At 40.6% G+C, this 20,396-nt stretch overlaps 4 protein-coding genes across 9 annotated transcripts in view; 3 read left to right on the top strand and 1 right to left on the bottom strand.

Moving 5' to 3' along the window:
* LOC129740585 (cation-independent mannose-6-phosphate receptor) overlaps nucleotides 1-20,396 on the top strand; it is a 431,652-nt gene that overhangs the window by 368,519 nt on the left and 42,737 nt on the right. The gene's annotated exons all lie outside the window — the stretch shown is intronic.
* On the top strand, nucleotides 5,619-9,519 carry LOC129740581 (uncharacterized). Its single transcript, XM_055732276.1, has one exon. The coding sequence runs from the start codon at nucleotides 5,689-5,691 to the stop codon at nucleotides 9,301-9,303; it is 3,615 nt and encodes a 1,204-aa protein (XP_055588251.1). The 5' UTR covers nucleotides 5,619-5,688; the 3' UTR covers nucleotides 9,304-9,519.
* LOC129740587 (uncharacterized) lies at nucleotides 15,975-16,516 on the top strand. Its single transcript, XM_055732289.1, has 2 exons — nucleotides 15,975-16,024; nucleotides 16,096-16,516. Exons 1-2 carry the CDS (start codon nucleotides 16,018-16,020, stop codon nucleotides 16,383-16,385), a joined length of 297 nt encoding a protein of 98 aa, XP_055588264.1. The 5' UTR covers nucleotides 15,975-16,017; the 3' UTR covers nucleotides 16,386-16,516.
* LOC129740586 (uncharacterized) lies at nucleotides 16,514-17,359 on the bottom strand. The gene has a single exon (XM_055732288.1). The coding sequence runs from the start codon at nucleotides 17,340-17,342 to the stop codon at nucleotides 16,524-16,526; it is 819 nt and encodes a 272-aa protein (XP_055588263.1). The 5' UTR covers nucleotides 17,343-17,359; the 3' UTR covers nucleotides 16,514-16,523.

The following is a 20,396-nucleotide window of genomic DNA, read 5'->3' as shown; positions in this document are numbered from 1 at the left end:
ACTTGAGACTTTGTTGTTGATGATTATGTGGAAAAATTTCGTGTTGATCAAAGTTATCCCGGTGATCAATGTTACCCCGTTTTACGGTACTTGCCTATTCTAAAGGGAAATCCGATCAGGTACTTTAAGGAAAAGTTAAATTAATTTTCCATACGACTGTAAAAGGTCTTAAGGGAAACCCATAATCGTTCTAACAAATTGCAGTCACTCATCCCATAAATTAACGCTTGCTCCCGTAAAACAGGTGCATACTTAGTTATGCTTAACTCCCATTAGACATCTAATCCATTGGCATCATTCGATCCCTCTAGGGAGGAGAAAGTAAACATTCAATTTTCCAGATCTTTCATATTAGAGGGTACCTTTTATACGAATGATTTCGAAACAGCTGTAATAAAGAAAAAAAATCGACGACCGAAAAAGGTCATCGTCACATCGCGACTGGGGGAAGAAAATTTACGATTTCTTTTCGCTTTCCCGAAAAACGCGATTCACTTAACATTCGACCTGGAATGGCTCTCAAAGATCTTTATTCTCCGTCATACGAATACGGGGAGTTCGATCCAGTCCGTGATGTTACCTCCCAAATGGAGTCGTTTGTTCTCGGTTTGAGTCAGTAAGCATAAGAAGTTTTTCCTGTTCCGTGTTTTGGGGGAACAACAACTATTTTTAAATTTTCCGCGCAGCTGTTCCTGGAATGTCATAGACTAAACGCTTAGGGCCTTTCCAGCTGGTTAGCGACTAATCAGGGAACGCTTCGGGGGATTTAAGTCGTTTGTATGTTCGATGTCTTATTGTTGTTTTTTGAATTATGGTTTTAAAACAACCTCGATTTATTTTTTATTTTTAAACTAAATCCCTCAGACAAAGTTGCTTGTTTTTTTTTACCAAACGTAGAAGGTCTGTTAAGGATGTAAATACATCATATTACTACCCGTCCAAGAGAAATTTGATTTATCAAAAATCAAACAAACAAAAATGAAACCGGATAAAGTTTTTCTGTAAGAAGTTTCTTGGAAGAACTCATGACGTCAAGAACATGAAGTGAAACAAAACAGCAATTGTGATCTTACGAAAAAAAAATATTGCATTTTTCGAAGAAAAATTTTAAAAAAGATTTAAAGACACTTTTATTCCAACATGAGTGATTTTTTAATTATTACGAGCTTCTACATATTATATAATAGTCAAAGAATATAAATATTAGAACACCGAAGTCTCTGTTCAACTTAAAAAAAAACAATAAAAAATCCCACTTCTCCTTTAATGGGTTAGTTCAATTTTTCAAACTCCTCACTGATTGACAAATAAAATGCACAGAAACCAAACATAGGTATTTGCTCACTAAACAGGAATATCGAAAAATTTCAAGCTCATTAGGTCGTTTGTTTTTGTTTATGTTTGTCTCACTTCCATGCAACGCTGTTATTGGCCGAATCACTTCCAGTTCCCTGTTCCTATGCAGTCAGGTAACGCATCCCAGTTGTTTACAGATTTCATCTTTCTCGAGCCGATGTTTTCCCTTGCTGTGTAGTTCCATTTTTATTTATTTTGGTACTTCCAGCAGTTTTGTGTTGATCCAAGGCGTAAGTAAAGGATTGACTGCCAGGCCAGTAAGTAATATTTCGTTTTCCACCAGCTGAAGCCGAAAAAAGACGACGATCGTTGTCGGTCGGAAAGACTTTGACAGGGTAAGGTAAACACATCCAGCTAAAAGACTGCATTCGGCCGGCATTCATAAACAAAGAATTATCATGCAATCGAAAATTGCTGTCTGGAATGTTTACGGAAAACATAACGCGCGTTTAGAGGCCGTCAAACAAAACATTTGTCATGCTCCTTGAAGCTTGAAGACAAAACTTGAGATCAAACCAGGAAGACTGATCAGAAGTGTAAGTTGAAATTTTTCAGTTTTTTTTGTTAGAAGTCATAGTTGTCAGAAGACTTTAAAAATATTTTTATTCAAAGTTTTTTTAAACATATTTCATCCATCTTTCAGGCAAATTGTCCCAAGTAACAATTCAAAAACAAAATAAAAACAAAACTGCCACAAAAGCTCTTTTTCTAGAAATGATAATTTTACATAGTTTTTTTTATGTGAACTAAGCATTCCCGAAAACTTCTCTCTCCGGTAACCGACTAATATTTGAGCAAATCTGACCAAATTCAGAGCGAGAGTGAAGTAGAATAGAGTAAAGTAAAATACAATACAGAAGAGTAGAGTAGAGTACAATACAATAGAAAAAAGACAAATAGAGTAGAGAAGAGTAGAGTAGAGTAAAGAAGAGTAGAGTAGAGTAGCGTAGAGTAGAGTAGAGTAGAGTAGAGTAGAATTGAATAGAAAAAGTAGAATAGAGTAGAGTAGAGTAGAGTAGAGTAGAGTAGAGTAGAGTAGAGTAGAGTAGAGTAGATAAGAACAGTAGAGTAACGTAGAGTAAAGTGAAGAAGAGTAGAGTTGAGTAGAGTAGAGTAGGATACTGCAGAGTAGAGTAGAGTAGAGTAGAGAAGAGTACTGCAGAGTAGAGTAGAGTAGAGTAGAGTAGAATTAAGTAGAGTAGAGAAGAGTAGAGTAGAGTAGAGTAGAGTAGAGTAGAGTAGAGTAGAGTTGAGTTGAGAAGAGTAGAGTAGAGTAGAGTACAGTAGAGTAGAGAAAAGTAGAGTAGAGTAGAGTAGAGTAGAGTAGAGTAGAGTAGAGTAGAGTAGAGTAGAGTAGAGTAGAGTAGAGTAGAGTAGAGTAGAGTAGAGTAGAGTAGAGTAGAGTAGAGTAGAGTAGAGTAGAGTAGAGTAGAGTAGAGTAGAGTAGAGTAGAGTAGAGTAGAGTAGAGTAGAGTAGAGAAGAGAAGAGTAGAGTAGAGTAGAGTAGAGTAGAGTACAGTACGGTAGAGTACAGTAGAGTAGAGTAGAGTGGAGTAGAGTACAGTAGAGTTGAGTACAGTAGAGTAGAGTAGAGTACAGTAGAGTATAGTAGAGTAGAGTAGAGTAGAGTAGAGTAGAGTAGGGTAGAGTAGAGTAGAGAAGAGTTGAGTAGAGTAGAGTAGAGTAAAGAAGAGTAGAGTTTAGCAGAGTAGAGTAGAGTAGAATTGAATAGAAAAAGTAGAATAGAGTAGAGTAGAGTAGAGTAGAGTAGAGTAGAGTAGAGTAGAGTAGAGTAGAGTAGAGTTGAGTTGAGTTGAGTTGAGTTGAGTTGAGTTGAGTTGAGTTGAGTTGAGTTGAGTTGAGTAGAGTAGAGTAGAGTAGAGTAGAGTAGAGTAGAGTAGAGTAGAGTAGAGTAGAGTAGAGTAGAGTAGAGTAGAGTAGAGTAGAGTAGAGTAGAGTAGAGTAGAGTAGAGTAGAGTAGAGTAGAGTAGAGTAGAGTAGAGTAGAGTAGAGTAGAGTAGAGTAGAGTAGAGTAGAGTAGAGTAGAGTAGAGTAGAGTAGAGTAGAGTAGAGTAGAGTAGAGTAGAGTAGAGTAGAGTAGAGTAGAGTAGAGTAGAGTAGAGTAGAGTAGAGTAGAGTAGAGTAGAGTAGAGTAGAGTAGAGTAGAGTAGAGTAGAGTAGAGTAGAGTAGAGTAGAGTAGAGTAGAGTAGAGTAGAGTAGAGTAGAGTAGAGTAGAGTAGAGTAGAGTAGAGTAGAGTAGAGTAGAGTAGAGTAGAGTAGAGTAGAGTAGAGTAGAGTAGAGTAGAGTAGAGTAGAGTAGAGTAGAGTAGAGTAGAGTAGAGTAGAGTAGAGTAGAGTAGAGTAGAGTAGAGTAGAGTAGAGTAGAGTAGAGTAGAGTAGAGTAGAGTAGAGTAGAGTAGAGTAGAGTAGAGTAGAGTAGAGTAGAGTAGAGTAGAGTAGAGTAGAGTAGAGTAGAGTAGAGTAGAGTAGAGTAGAGTAGAGTAGAGTAGAGTAGAGTAGAGTAGAGTAGAGTAGAGTAGAGTAGAGTAGAGTAGAGTAGAGTAGAGTAGAGTAGAATAGAGTAGAGTAGAGTAGAGTAGAGTAGAGTAGAGTAGAGTAGAGTAGAGTAGAGTAGAGAAGAGTAGAGTAGAGTAGAGTTTTTTTTTAATGTTTGTTTTGAGTTGTTATGACTGGATCGTTTTCTCAACCTACAAACGATTTTTTGAATTATTTCTTTGATTGCCGATGATGTTTGGATCATTAGACTGAGTGGATTTGGGGTCATTTTTTTCTAGATACCGGAAAGCTTCGTTTTGGGACAAGACTTGATTTTTAGCAGAATTTTGAGGTTACGTTAGTATGAGTAAATTTAAACTTTTGGATTTGTATGGGAAAATTTAATATTTTGTTCTGAAAAATCAACATCTTCTTTGTTTCCTTCGTGGAACCGAGCCTGCTAGCGGTTTTTGTGCCAATTTATACATTCCTTAAAGAAATTTTCCTCTATAAAATTTGTCTATAAAATTTCCTCTATAAAATTTGTCTATAAATTTGTCTACAACCATAACTTCGCCTTATTAGGCGAAAAAGTTAGTAGCTGTTGAATAGGGGTATGTCTTCTGGCATTGAAAAACAATCAATTCAACTGGCATCACTGATGGTACCTAGCGAGGTATTGCATGACTACTTTCCAAGCAATACCAGCATTGATGTCAGTTGAATTATTTGTTTTTCAATGCCAAAAGACATACCCCTATTTAGTTTAGTCTGCGACCAAATTGTTCAGCTAAAAATTTCCTTTGAAGAATTTATAAATTGGCACAAAAACTGTTAGCAGGCTCGGTTTCATTCAAGAAACAAAACAAATTTTGATTTTTCAGAACGAAATACTCAATTTTTCATGCCTAAAAATTCTGCAAAAAATCATGGTTTGAGCTTTTTCGACCCCTGGATTTGAGCAATTCAAAAATGACCTCAAATCAACTCAGTCTATTGGCTTACTCCAGAGCTAATCATTCGCAGATTTCAGCTGATTTCATTGGATTTTTATAATAAACCCATGTGTCCAAAATCCAACCTAAATAAAACGTGTAGAACACTTCCTGTTACTGGTTCAAGGCACCGGCAAGCTGCCCGCTGACTAATCGCGTATCAATGGAGATTGGTCATTGATGAGCTACCGGAAGCTTCCGTTATCTGCAAACGAGTAGCGGGCTTCTGTCAGCGCGCTTTGATCGATATCTACACCTAGCTGTCTATCGGCCACGAATTGGACAAATTGACGTGTGAAGATCCGCAATCAATGCTGTGTTCCACTACTGTTCATTAGCAGCGCCCGGTTATCGATTGTGCAAATCATGATTGGTTATTTCCCAATGTTTTGATTTTGGGTAAGTGTCAATCAATCCAAATTTTGAAAATTCCATTCAGACTAAGGTTGACAATTGAAAACAACCTTAAAGTGAAGAATTTCGGATATATATTGCAAATATTTCAATTGGGATGTGCAAACTACAAACAACTCTAAATAACACCCTCAATATTTCGGTCGATTGTTTGCAAAAAGTCCTAGGTTATTTCGGCAAATTTTTGTTTCGCGTCCACCGATATCGATGATTTATCAGCTATCATTCGAGGTGATGTAGAACGTCACATTGCTTTTGCGATAAACTTCTACTTTGATGGATAACCTCGGTCAATGGCAAGGTGTATAAAAGAAATATTCCTGAACCGGGGAAGGTTAGTTTAAACGCGAAATTTCGAACGGTATCTTATTTATCGGAAGTGGTGTGGTGACAAATCGAGTGAACTGCCAGATAGATAGTGGAAAAATGAAGACTAGAAAATCCCTAGGGGATATATGGACTGTTGTAGCGATTCTATGTTGGGTTGGGGCAGCAAGAGGGTTGATTCAGAACAATGCCTGCATTCCGAGATGTGTGACTTGGCAGGAGCAGAATACTCTGTGGGCAGCATCAGATAGTCAGAAGTTTTGGCAGTGTGTTACTAATGAACGAAATGATTGGAGTGTTATGCTGCGAACGTGCTCTTTGGGTACAGTTTTCGATTATGAGAGCCAGAGCTGTGTTCATGGACCGCTGATAGCGAGCAGCCAATACAAATGCCGGAACCAAAATCCAATGCTGCCACTTCCGGAAGGATGGGCTGGCGTTTGTCCGGAACCACACTGTGATACAATCGAGGGTATCAATACGCTGTGGGCAATTCCTTCACCTGATTACTTTCTTCAATGCCGTCCGGATCCATCGGGCATTTGGATTCTTTGGCAGATGCCTTGCGCTCCGGCAACATATTTCAGCTTCACCGAGCAAGTTTGTGTTTTTTACGATCAGTGGCTTGCATGTGATGGCCAAATTCCTCCTGGAGATTTACCACAGCCACCTGTAACTCAACCTCCAGCTCCTCAACCTCCAGTGCCAGAGCCTCCTGCACCTCAGCCTCCTGTACCGGAACCTCCAGCGCCTCAACCTCCAGTCCCTGAACCTCCAGCTCCACAGCCCCCAACTCCTCAACCTCCAACTCCTCAACCTCCAACTCCGCAGCCTCCTACTCCTCAGCCTCCAACTCCTCAACCACCTTATCCAGAACCTCCGGCACCGCAACCTCCAACTCCTCAACCTCCAGCTCCTCAACCTCCTAGCCCTCAACCTCCCAGTCCTCAACCACCTGCACCCTCACCCGGCGATGATATTGACTTTTGCATTCAACCACGATGCGAAACAGATGAAGACATTTTGACCCTGTGGCCCTCCTCGAACCCCACTTTCTTCTACCAATGCCGTCCAGTGATCGGTGGCTACTGGATACCGCAGCTGATGCCATGTGCACCGTCAGGTACATTCTTCGACATCCGTTTCCAGGTCTGTGTTTGGTCTTGGGAATGGCAAGATCCGTGCGATGGATCACCCGTTACACCTGATCCAGAGATACCGGGACCCGATCCGGAGCAACCTGCTCCTGAACCGGGAACTCCTGCACCAGAACCACAGGTTCCAACTCCAGAGCCCGGAACCCCGGCACCAACGCCTGGAACTCCGCCAACGCCAGAACCTGAAGTTCCATCTCCCGAACCTCCGGCACCTGAACCTGAAGTTCCGTCTCCCGAACCCGGAACTCCGGCACCAACACCTGGAACTCCGCCAACGCCTCCCGTTACTCCGGACGACGAACTAGATTTTTGTGTGGAACCACGTTGTGAAACAATGAGGGAAATCAATACGTTGTGGCCGCATCCGGATCAACGCTTCTTCTACCAGTGTAGGCCCGCCTTTGGAGGTCACTGGATTCCTCAGCAAATGCCTTGTGCACCGGGAACGTACTTCGACGTACGGTTTCAGGTATGCGTGTGGCCATCGCAATGGAAAAATCCTTGTGGTGACACTGGAACAACGGAAGCACCAACAGAAGAACCGACGGAAGAACCAACGGAAGAACCGACGGAAGAACCAACGGAAGAACCAACAGAAGAACCAACAGAAGAACCAACAGAAGAACCAACAGAAGAACCAACCGATGAACCAACGGATGAACCAACCGATGAACCGAGTACTGAAGAACCTACGGAAGAACCAGGGCCACCTACCCCACCAGCTGATACGATTATCGATTGCCTGCGACCAAACTGTGCCTACCTTGAGGACTCAACGCTGCTGTGGCCTTCAATGGATCCACCCAACTTCTACCGGTGTATTCACCTGTTGGAAACGGTCTGGTTTGCGTTCCTGGATTCTTGCCCCCATGGTACATATTTCGACTTCGCTACCCAGAGCTGTATCGATCCGGAACAGTGGGTGGATGTTTGTCCAGCCGAACCAATTACAACGACCCCGGCTACAACGGTGCCAACGACAGCTGAACCCAATCCCGAACGACCAAGCATAGTTATCTGTGGCTCTCCACGGTGTGACACCGCAGGGGAACGAAGTATTCGGTGGCCGAGTACCGTCGCAAACCAGTACTACCAATGTGTGTGGGTTGAGCGACTATTCCAGTTTATACCCTTCCCTAGGCGCTGTCCCGATTTCCTCTTCTTCGATTTCCTTAAACAGGAATGCGTAGACCCGTTGGAGTGGAAAGACATCTGTCCCATCTACCCAATGCTACCAGACAACTGTCCCGGCTGTTGTCCCACGTGTCCGCCTGAGGTGGAAGGTCCAACTGAGGAACCCGATACAACTGAGGATCCTGATACAACTGAGGATCCTGATCCAACTGAGGATCCTGATCCAACTGAGGATCCTGATACAACTGAGGATCCCGATCCAACAGAAGATCCTGATACAACTGAGGATCCCGATCCAACCGAAGATCCTGGTGATGTGTACCCTTCGATACCGGAAGAACTGCTGCCAATCGTTTGTGGACAGCCACGGTGTGAAACCGCTGTTGAAATGCAGTTCCTGTGGCCAGGAGATTTGTCCAGTACCTACTATGTTTGCGAAGATCGAGGTGGCTGGAAGGAGGCAACGCTCCAGAACTGTGAACCGTCTCTTCAATTCCACACAGCACGACAAACCTGTGTTCCGGAAGATGAATACGATCCCAACTTTTGCCCGATCTATCCAGCAGAGCAAGAATCGTTCGCTTGTCGGACGAATTTCAACCCAACCGAGTTCTATCCGCTAACTTGCGATACCCCCAACTGTTTTGTAGAGTCACACCGATCTATTCGTTGGCCCGCCAAGAGCCAAGACGAGTATTACATCTGTGAACAGTTCGGCATGTCCTTCTTCCCGTCGATGAAAACATGTGGCGAAGGACTTAAATTTGATTTCTCACTGCAGTGTTGTACTGACTCCGACCAGTACGTCAATGTGTGCCCATCTACCGATCCGATGCCACCGATCATGACATGTGTGGAGAGCTTCAACCCGAATGATATCCTTCCGGCAACTTGCGACGCTCCGCGGTGTCTGTCCAATATTGAAACCCGCATCTACTGGCCATCGTCTAACGCTACCGTTTATTACCAGTGCGATCAACAACTATTCGGAGGACTACAGCCACAATCTCAGGAATGTCCACCCGGAACACTGTTCGATTTCTTTCGACAGTGCTGCACAGCTTTCCCTATCATACCTGCTCAAGACGTGTGTAGCTTGATCGACAACAACCAGCAGCCCAAAGAAGATCCACCATGCGATGAACCTCGCTGCCAGACGATCGAAGAACGGAACTACCTATGGCCTTCTGCTGAACCATCCATGTTCTACAGCTGTGCTCCGCAGTGGGACGGATCCAGTGTACCGAATAAGCACCAATGTCCATTCGGTTTGCTGTTCCTGGTCGATCAACAAGCTTGTGGGGAGGCCTCGCAGCACCGGAATGTTTGTGGCCAGCAGCAGAGCAGCAGTACCGTGTCGACCCAACCAACCCAGAGTACCGGGTCATCGCCGATTTTGACGCCGCCACCGTTGGGAAAGTAGTTACCCTACTGCTTGAAGGTGCTGTTAGTTTTAAGCCCCACAATTTTGTTAGACGAGCGATTGTTGTTGTTAGTTCAAATTGCTGATCAAAAGAAGATAAATTAACAATACTTTTCCACGCATTCAGTATTTAACAACTTGTTGTTTGGTGTCTTTCTATTTATTGTTGTAATTCTTGCATAGCCTGAATAAAAATCTGAATTTTTGAAAACCTCATTTAAACTATCCTTTCTCTTCTTTCTGAGCAAAACACTGAAAAATGAATTGTTGGATGCTCTCGACTTGAGTAATAAAAAAAAGTAAGGACTCAGTGCCCTCTGACAGTCGACTTCATAGGTGTGTGTGTATTGAAGACTAACTGCTTTTTTTCTATCAAAGGCAACTCTGATTGTTGATTTTTTGTATGATCCGTGTTTTTGTATGATCACCCAGTTGGTAAATCCTTTGTACGGTTTGCATTCCAAGGCACGGCGAGCCATCACGTCTCCCCAGTATGCTACTCTGGGTCCATGGGTGCAATTGGTCGACTCTAGATACTATGTACCCCTACGCCATAAAGTCCACTTGGGGCCACTGGCCTTAATTCCCATCCGGAACTGCAACGAAGGCTGTACCTTTGATGGGAGACTAAGTCCGCGCTTCTGTGCTCATCGGCTTACTCGGGTTCAAGTCAAAATTCCAGCACATATACCCTGCCTCTTGTTACGATTCAAGACTAAGGACCTCTCCTCTGACTACTTGAGGTACGGGCTTTACTCGTAAGTCTAGACTCGCTTGGTTACCACGACTATCTTGCGCTCCGCCTATGTTCGAGACCACTCCTAGAGAGCAATGACCTCTTCTCTAACGACTTGAGGTCTTGGCTCCGTTTGGTTTGGCTCTAGGCTCTCTCATCTTTGCCCGTCCATGTGCCGATCGAGAGAGATCCTACACAGCGTTCGCGACGTACCTAGCAGCTCGGCATACGCAGAAGGTAAAGTCTTATCTTTGTATGCTAGGATCGGATGCTCCCCGGCAAAGGAGTCACTTTACACCGGTCGTGGACTCCTCTGCTGGTGCCAACTCCTCTGCCGGTCAGTCATGATCCGGGAAACCGATCTGTAGGTAGCAAATGGTATTGATCTTATAAAAAAAGATTTTATTTTATCAAGAGCTTGTGAGTAAGTTCATGGATATGGGGTAAACTTCTTAACGGAGCGTAACTGTAAACATTACTGCTAGCTATTCGATAGACGATGCGGTGGACCCCAAGCAGTCCATAAGGTCGGCAAGCTTATCAGTACAATAGTTGCAGAGAAAATCAAGAGATTTAAAGTTAAACTCCTCGTTTGAACAATGTTAAGAAAAGGGCTAGGCTAAATAGCGGCACGTTTATTTGAGTTTGAATTTATTTGTTTATTCAATCAAAATGCCAAGTAGATGCCCAAATGAAGACTTCCAGTGGCATAGGACAATTGATTCGCGATGTCAGTAGATCTGCGACCTTAGTGGCTCGTGATGCATTTCTTCGAGTTTGAAGAGTATTCATGCCTATGAAACGACATCGATGTTCGTAGCTTGGCAGGAGAAACGGGTCTGGCCAGTTTAGGTGTCTGGCCGCTGGATAGCCTCGAGCCGCTCGGTATCGTTCTGGTAGTAGGGACACCAGATCGAACTATGCTGCAATACAGGCTCTTCACGTCCTTGAAGTCCTTGGCCACTCGAAATAAAAATCCGAGGCTTCTAGAAGCTTTATCGACATCGACGACGTAGTTCGTATGTGTTTTGAATTCCAGCTTACGGTCGAGTATTACGCCCAAATCATTGATGTGGTCTACCCGCGTAATGGACTCATCTCCTAAGAAGTACTCCACGAAAAAAACTGCCGTCTTCGTGAGAAACTGATAACTGCACATTTACTGCGATTTCAAGACAGGTAGTTGATGTCACATCACTGTGCGAATAGATTGAACTGGCTTTGAAGGAAATCAACGTCGTCCTAACCGTATATGTTATAGAACAGTTTAAGATCATCAGCATAACGAAGTTTCGGACCGTCGAGAAGTGAGAGCACATCGTTGAAATAGGTTAAGAAGATAATTGGTCTTAGGTGACTACCTTGGGGCACGCCGGAGAATTCAGAGAAATTACTGGAGAGAGAACCTCCTGTTCGAACTGTCAATAGGTCCAGTAACTGCGAAACCAGCCAAGTAAAGTTCCACAAAATTCCAAGCGTCCATCTTATCAAATGCTGCTGAAAAATCGGTATAAATGGCGTCGGTTTGAGACTTATTTAGCAGCAAAACTTTCGAGCACATAAAAGGTGAAGATCAACAGGTCAGTTGTCATGGAGCGTTTGGGTATAAATCCATGCTGATGGTAAAGACTAGCAAAAACTTGGTCTTTAATAAAGCGGGAGTTGAAGGTGAAGTAACCCGTGACCCGAGAATTGGGGTTTTCAATCAGCAAAAATGTTTGCTGGGCTTTTTCATGAGTGAATTTAAACTTTAAGATTTTTTTTTGTTTCGATTATAGTCGTTTTAATATCTTTATGTCATTCGCGACTTATACCAACGATGCAGTTGGCGGACAGTCATTGAACAACTTGTCCGGTACTCGTTCGATTAAGCAAGTCAACTTGGTAAATCGACAAGGCAAGTCGACTAGGTAAGTCGATTAGGAAAGTTTACTAGGCAAGGCGTTTTTAAAAGACAATTGAAGTATTTTTTAATTTTCATTTAAAGCGTTCTAATAAGATTCATCTGATTTGTTGACATTACAAATTTTTATGCATACCATTCGGTTTGAACAATGTTCCATTTATCATTCTACTTGTTGAAGTCCACAAGTCAAGTCGTATCAACTAGTCAAGTCGTCTAGCCAAGTCTTCTAGTCAAGTCGACAAGTCAGTCAACTCGTCAAGTAGACTAGGCAAGTTGACTAGTCAAGTCGACTAGGCAAGTCGACTAAACAAGTCGACAAAGCAAAATTACTAGTCAATTATACAAGTTGACTAGTCAAGTCAACTATTAAAGTCAACTAGTCAAGTTGATTAGTCACTTCGCTTTGTCAAGTCGACTATTCAAGTCGACAAGTCCAATTAACTAGGCACACTAGGCATTACACTAGGCAAGTCGACTAGACATGTCGCCTATACAAGTCAACTAGGCAAGTCAACTAGGCAAGTAGACTGGCAAGTTTACTAGGTAAAGGCCAGTCAACTAGGCTAGTCGACAAGGCAAATCGACTTGTCAAAACGGATGGTCAAGTCGACTAGTCAAGTCAAATTTAAGTCTACGAATCAAGTCGACTAGTCATGTTTGCTGGTTAAGTACAAGATTGGCTGAACAAAGGTTTCTTCAAGGGAATTCAAATGACGAACAAGATCAGTGAACAGTCCTTCACTTATTTGAAAGTTCGTTGGAGCATATTTTCATCCAATAGGGTCAAGTATAAATTTTATTTTGTTGAGTGTTGATGACTGAGATTTTGGAAACAAACATTAATGGTTATGACAAATATTTAGGGCTTGTGATATAGCTCAGTTGGCAAGTCTGTTGTCTCCTGAGCCGATGTCCGCGAGTTCGAGCCCAAGAGTAAATATCGAACACAGTTGTACCGGATAAGTTTTTCAATAACGATCCGCCAACTGTAACGTTGATAAAGTCGCGAATGCCATAAAGATGGTAAAACGACTATAATCGAAAAAAAAAAAAAAAAAATGACAAATATTTAGTCAAGGTACCGGTAAAACAGCGTTTAACTGAAAAAAAACTATCCAAAGCTAAATCAATAATTTCAATAAAATGCTGGAAGAATTTTAATTTTCTGATTCTTCTTGGTTGTTTGCTTTCGAAGTTCCAAAATCGCTGAATAAAGGTTTCCTAGCAAGAATTACTTCTCAATTAAAAAAAAAAAAACAAATCAGTATTCATTTAACGACTTGAAACTTGAAGGTTATTCGGGAAATTTTGCGAAAACTAAATAGGGTCAAGTATGAATTCGAACGATTGCCTTTCGGTCCAAGAAATGGTACATCGTAATTTCAACGTAAAATGCAAACACATTGGCTGAGTTATTCCAAGGAAATAAATAGTTTAGACCCTGTTTTGCCTTTAAATAAATATAAAAGTTGAACTAAACTGTCATTGACATTGACATTCACAGTCGATGTGCGCTTTCCAATGAATTGGAACTGAACTATTTTATTAAGGGTTGGCCCCAATTCGGAACTTCTATGCACCTCAGGAAGAACCGCTGCTGTTTTATCATTTTGACTGACCTGTTTACTGACAGCCATGTCTTGAAGATGATATGGCTGTCAGTAAACAGGTTAAATAAAAAAAAAACAAGTCATAAAAAGTGCAATACTAAAAGCAAGTTTCGCGGTTTCTGCATCCTGAAAAGTTTCTGTTTCATTGAGCTTAAAGTGCTTGGAACTGTGATCAATGTTTACTCTAGGGCTCGAACTCACGGACAATGGCTCAGGAAGCAGCTGACTTGGCAATTGAGCTATATCACAAGCCCACTTTTAGAAATCCGGGTATTTGTTTACAAATTGATGATCCAAAATCCGGGCAATATCCGGGCAAATTTTGTCAAAACCCAAAAATTACTCAACAAAAATACAGAAAAAAAAATTTATAAAAATTTTTGTCAAATATTTTTGACAGATTTTAAATCATATTTATGGCTTCCGAAAAACCTTCTATGAATACTTTCATAAAACTTGCTCGAAAACACTCATTTTGGAGACAAAAATAAAAAAAAGTTTTTACTACATTATTTACTTTTATTTTGTTTGATTCGTCAAATAAAGCGAATAAATCCGGGCAAAATCCGGGCAATATTTGTGCAAACCCGGATAAAACCGCGCAATCTGGACATGAATCATGACTAAGGTTGCCAGATTTTTTTTCAACAACTATTCGGCCGAACAAATCCGGGCTATTTTATTATTATGGCAATTTGATTGAATTCGATTTCAAAACTGTCGACCAAAAATCCGGGCAATATCTGGGCAAATTTATTTAAAAAAAAACCCAGGAATTATTCAACACAAATCATGAAGAAAAAACATTTAAAAAAAATTCTTCAAAACTCTTTAGCAGAGTTTACACGTTCGTTGCCAAGCGTCACCCACTCCAAAAATGTCCAGCTTTGAAATACCAAAACATCAATAGGAAATATTGTTTCGACTTGAGAAGGGAGAAAAATATGGCAACAATCCGAGATAATCTTTAATAAAAAATATATCTCCAAATTTTTGTTTGTATTTTTTCAAATTTAGACGTATGTGTCACCCACTCTTGCCGACGAACTATTTAATCGTATTTAAGTCTTGCAAAAACCTTTCATGGTCATTTTTATAAAACTTACTCAAAAACCTTCGTTTTGAACACGTCAATAAAAAAAAGTAAAGCACAACTGTTTTTTTTTTATTTGGCACATAAAGTGTATGAATCAGAGCAAAATTCGGACTTTTTCAATGAAATCCGGCCAAACCCGGATAAAACCGGGCAATCTGGCTAGCTTAATCATGAGTCATGAGACATGAAACTTGAAACATGAGACATAGGATGTTAAACATATGACGTGAGGTGTGAGAAATGAAACGTGAGGAGCGTTATATGAGCCCTGAGAAATGAGACTTGAGAAGTGAACTTGAGACGTAGCACGTGAGACATTAGATGTTAGGTGTGAAAAATGTGACGTGAAACCTGAAAAGTGAGACGTAGCACGTTACAAGTGAGACGTGAGAAGATAAAGCCGTCTCATCTCTCACGTCCTGTTACTCACTTCTTGTGTCTCACTCCTTATGGCTACGACTTTTCACTTGTAACAAGTTACGTCTCACCTCTCGCTTCTCACATCAAACTGCACATGTCTAACGTTCCACTTCTGTTTTTTACGTCTTATTTCTCATGCCTCATATCACCCTTCTCACAACCTAAGTCTCATGTCTCACTTCTCTGGTCTCATGTCTCAGTTTTAACGTCTCATGTTTACCATCCTATGTCTCATGTCTCGCTCAGGTCTCATGTCTAAATTCTCATGGAACAAGTCTAATAAATCCGGTCTTATTTAGGTCTTATGTTTCAGGCAATTACACAAAAATCTGTAATTCCACAGTATTTTGAGCAAATTTTCATCACAGAATTAGTGTGTCAGATCACAGAGTTTTAACTTTTTTCTAAAACAGATTGATTTTATTGAAGTGTTTTCCAACAATTCTGATAATATTTAAGCCATTTTGGTGTTAATTTCTCCGGGAATATTAATCTTAAGGACTGCTCAAACGACTGAAAAATATTACCCTCCTTGGTTAAGCAACAGTAGAGGCCCCTAAGCGGTCCCAACATACATTAAGGCGTTTCTTTCTCGACAGTCACTTATCAACAGTAGATTGCCGTCGTTCGGCAAAACCTTATCAATGCATAGCTACGTCATGTTCCCGAAAAAAAACAAAAGCGAACTACTGATAACGAATTTGCTATCGGAATGACTTTCGGACACTCCAAACGTTCGGGTCGGGTCAACTCTTAAAAGCTTTTCCATTTTCAAGTCTGGTTTGGGGGGAAAATTTGCAAAAACTTAGCTGAGCACTATTCCATTAAGATGACATGATGATAAAGATGATTGGAAGAATGATTCGGGACACATTTGAGGCGTTCCTATAAAATAAGCAGTTTTTCTATTGAAGTCACATTTGGTCGAAACGTAGGACGTAGAACCATGAAGGGTAGGTATTTTTCGGTATTTGAAATAAGAATCTTCTATCTAACTCTGCGAATCTTGGGTTTGGTTTGGTAGCGGTTACCTTGGTGCTGTGCACCCTAGTGGTCACAATTGCGGCCCGTTGCGTTCGGGACAACGGAAACGGCGAACCGGGCTGTAAGCTTCAGGAGGAAATTTCCCAGAAGTACTGGCGTCATCACCATGATCCGACGGCCTACTGGGAGTGCGTCTCGATGAACCGACCGGCAGAACAACGTCGCTGTGGCAGTGAGCTGGCCTTCCACGCCGGACTGCTCGAATGCGTTCCCTGGGATGAGTGGGAATGGGAGCCGCCATGTGCCCCACCATCTCGCCCGGAAGCCTAATCAACTCTAAGCAAATCCAGTTCGGTAGATGGGAGCGAACTTTCTCGAACAACAAGACCATTTGAACATCTAGGAAACACATTCTGTTATCGGACCATTAATAAAACAAGCACTCTTTTATTGTATTTTATGTCTTTATTAGAGACAAAAGTCTTCCCAATCTGCCATAAATACACAACGTTGATCGCCAAAGTGGAAGTACGTACCTGCTCCACATGGCCTCACTACGGGGACCCAGAACCCATCGGGGTTCGGAATGCACTGCCAAAACCTGGTCCAATCTGTGTGCGGGTAAAGAGTTTGATCCTGGACTCGGCATAAGGGGATTGGACAGGTACCACGCTCCGGTTCCGGAGTCGGTGTTCCAGGTGTTGTCGTAGTTGTAGTATCCTCAGTTGTTGTCGTCGTTTGATCCACACTTGTCGTTGTATCTTCAGGTTCGTCTGTCGGAGGCTCCGTCGTTATCCCATCTTGAAATATACATTCCGGTCTCCATAGCTGTTCCACCACACATCGCTGGTTGTACGCGCTAAATCTGTATCCCAGCTCACATTGCCGAACTACAGCCTCAAAACCGCCACCGCTAGCCCTTGGTATGCACTGGTAAAAGCTGTCACTTCTTCCGTGAGGCCACAGCTGGAACAGATCCGCGGTTGTTTCACAAGCTACTATCGGGCACCAGGGCAGCGGACACGGCACTTCCCATTCCTCAACTGGAACACACAGCTGAGCATCGAAACGAAACAACCGTTTATCTTTACATGGCCTTCTCTTCAAACTCCAAGCGACCGGCGAAACTTGCTCGCACTGCTGATAAAAGTTTGGATCCCCCGGAAATGGCCACAGGACCCGACGATCCTCCACCGTTTCACAGGTCGGTTCAATACAGCTCCAGTAGTCGCGCTCTTGACCATGAACTAACTGAACTATCAACAGAACCAATGCGATTCGTTTCATTGTTTATCGAGTAACGCTTCAATAAGAACTGAAAAGAACATTCCATATCAATCCCTGTACCCCTGCTCTCTATGGGTTTAATCTAATCTGGCCGCGTTGACTACGACGACTGCGGGGGTTATCTCAACGGAAGCTCGATAAGCTGCTGCGCGATTCCTCCGGATCAGTTGTAAACAAAGCGAAATGGTGGACCAAAACGGTGTCGCTTTGGAATCTTAAGGTCGTGACTTCCTGGGAGTTGAATCGGTTGTCCACAAGAGGGCTGGAGCCTAAGTCGGAATCACAAATTCTGAACTCACGTGTATTTTAAAATTGTCTAGTTTTCATAGGTTAAGAATTAGGTTCAAGAAACGCGCAATCTGATAAAAGGGTTAACAGTTTTTCCGAGTATAAAATCATGGTCAGGTTAACTAAACAAAAAATTCTAAGGCCCGAGTGCAACCTCAAGGTCAGGTAATGAAACCGAAGTGGCAAAATTCTGAATCCGAAACGGAAAAAAAGTATGGTATTTCCAACAATGATCCACTTATATTCATTCATATATCTGATTGATTCTCGACCAACTATTATTATCAAAATTTCAACAATACATATAATAGAAAATTTTATTGATTTCGTACATTCAACAGTACGTATAATACATTCAACTATAGTAGTATGATTGATTTTGTGCATTCAACTATAAATATAATAGATTCAACTATAATGTACGATTGATGTCATACATTCAACAATAAATATAGTAGATTCAACTAAAATAATACGATTGATTTAATTATAAGTATGATAGATTCAATCATAATAATATTAAATGAGGTCAACTATAAATATTGTAAATTTAAATTCTGTTTATATTGAAAGTTATCATATCTGAAGATGTTTTTTTCGGAATAATTATATGGCTACATTTTATTTTCTTTTAATATATTATTTCAGCATTTTGCATCTAGATCGTTTTAGCCTCCACGATGCTAGAAAAACTGACCGGAAATCCCGATATCCACGTCCTGGTTCTTCCACTGTTGTTCTTTTTCCTCTTGATGCATGGTTTTCCAGCAAATTGTGCGTCTTAACCAATCGGTCCCGGAAAACGTTCTCAGATGTCCGTGCTTTTGCACCCGGCGAAGATTGACCTATCATGACATTAATCTATCATACGCTGACTTACGAATGTTAATTTCCTGTGGGATCCTGTCAGGATCACGTAAAGAAACGTCGAGACCCTCGTCGATTTCACGAGCAGCCAGAGTAGGTGGCCATTTCCAGGAACTGTCGGCCTACTACACGACCGCTGCCAGGAACTGGTAGATGAAAATGTTTCCCTATCGCCGGAGAGTGCTTGCGCTTTGCCACCGATGTCAGGAACTGCTGACTGAGCCCTGAAAACAGCACTACGATCTCTGCAGGGAACACGTACTGGTCTCATACTGATGAACACGGATGAACACTATAGTATTCAAGTAGCACATCAGATATAGTTTAACTTACTATATTCATAATTCAATACCTAGAACCAATTATACATTTGTAGTTGAATCTATCATACTTATTGTTAAATGTTAGAGGTCAACCAAAAATGTATAGTTGAATCTATTATATTTAAAGTAGAATAACTAAAGTCAATCATTCAGTTGAAGTTCAATGTATCATATTTACAGTTGAATCAATTATATCACTACAATTGAATCTATCGTATTTATAGTTAAATGTGAGACGTCAACCATGAATGTAAAGTTGAATCGATTATATTTATAGTTGAATGCCTAAAATCAATCATACAAATGTAGTTGAATCTATCATATTAACAATTTAATCAACTATCTTATAACAGTTGATTCTATTATTCATATATATTCATAGTTGATTGCGTAAAGTCTGTCATCAGTTTGTAGTTGAATCTAGTACATTTAAAGTTGGATACGAAAAAAAATCAATCCAATACTCGGAAAAACAAAATATCGACTTTAAAGCTCATGGAATGGTGTATACTAGGCCAGTAGTCGGCAACCTTTTGAGTCAAATGAGCCAAAAACTACAAATTTTCAAAATTTCAGAAATTTTAAGAGCCACAACAAGGATTGATTGATGTTGTATGATATAAAAAAAGCATATGAAAGGCAATTGAACATAAGATAAAAAAATCGTTGAAAACATAAGAGTTTTTTTCTAACTCTTATATATTTCTGTTGAAACTGTTTTTGTTTATCATTAAGCACATGGATTGTCGCTTGGATAATCAACCTTCTAACATGGTTTGATTTTAATAATTGAGCAAACAACGGCTCAAGAAAATTCAAAATGAAAATCAAGCTTAAATGAATACTTTGTATAATGTTGAAGTGAGAGATTTGAACATATTATCATTAGCAGAATATATTTATTATTTCTTTGGCAAAGAAAAAAACTTCTTTTAAAATCACCAAAACAATGAAAAATCTTTTTTTTTTATAAATTATCAATTTTTATGACATTTTCCTAGTTTAAACTAATCCTTTCAAAAATCCAGAATTTGATGAAAAGCAACTGAAATTTATGTACTTAGCCGAAAACTTTCATCTTCAAAAATTATGCTGGTTACATATTTAATTTCAATCTAAGATTTTCCGAATTTCATTTTACGCATCTGAAAAATTCAAAATCCCATTTCATGTTTGTCACAAGTGATTCATCAGTATTGTGCATTAATTGAAGGATTTGATTTGATTTGAAATTCGTTTATTTGGAAGGGTGCCAATGCATAAAGAATGAATACATTGTAGACTGATCAACTATGCTTGCTTAAGCTTAGATTTAACTGGAAATATTTATGGTTTTATCAGGATAAGTCTGTAATAATGTGATTTCGTAGCCTTTATGAAAATTCGTGACGAATAATAAAGAGTGAGTACATTTTAACTGGCAAAATCAGTTCAAGGATATTTTTAAAGTTTCGAAACATAAATGAAAAAAATAATTAGTAAAAATAAATCAGCGATGATTAACTCTCAATTTCAAATTAAAAACATAAATAAGGTTCAAAATTATTTGTTAAAAAAAAAGAGAAATTAGTTATTC

The sequence above is a fragment of the Uranotaenia lowii genome, chromosome 1 (genome assembly GCF_029784155.1).
Source record: "Uranotaenia lowii strain MFRU-FL chromosome 1, ASM2978415v1, whole genome shotgun sequence".
Taxonomy (NCBI): Eukaryota; Metazoa; Arthropoda; class Insecta; order Diptera; family Culicidae; genus Uranotaenia; species Uranotaenia lowii.
The sequence above is the reverse complement of the archived record's forward strand: the minus strand, read 5'-3'. Positions and strand labels throughout refer to the sequence as shown.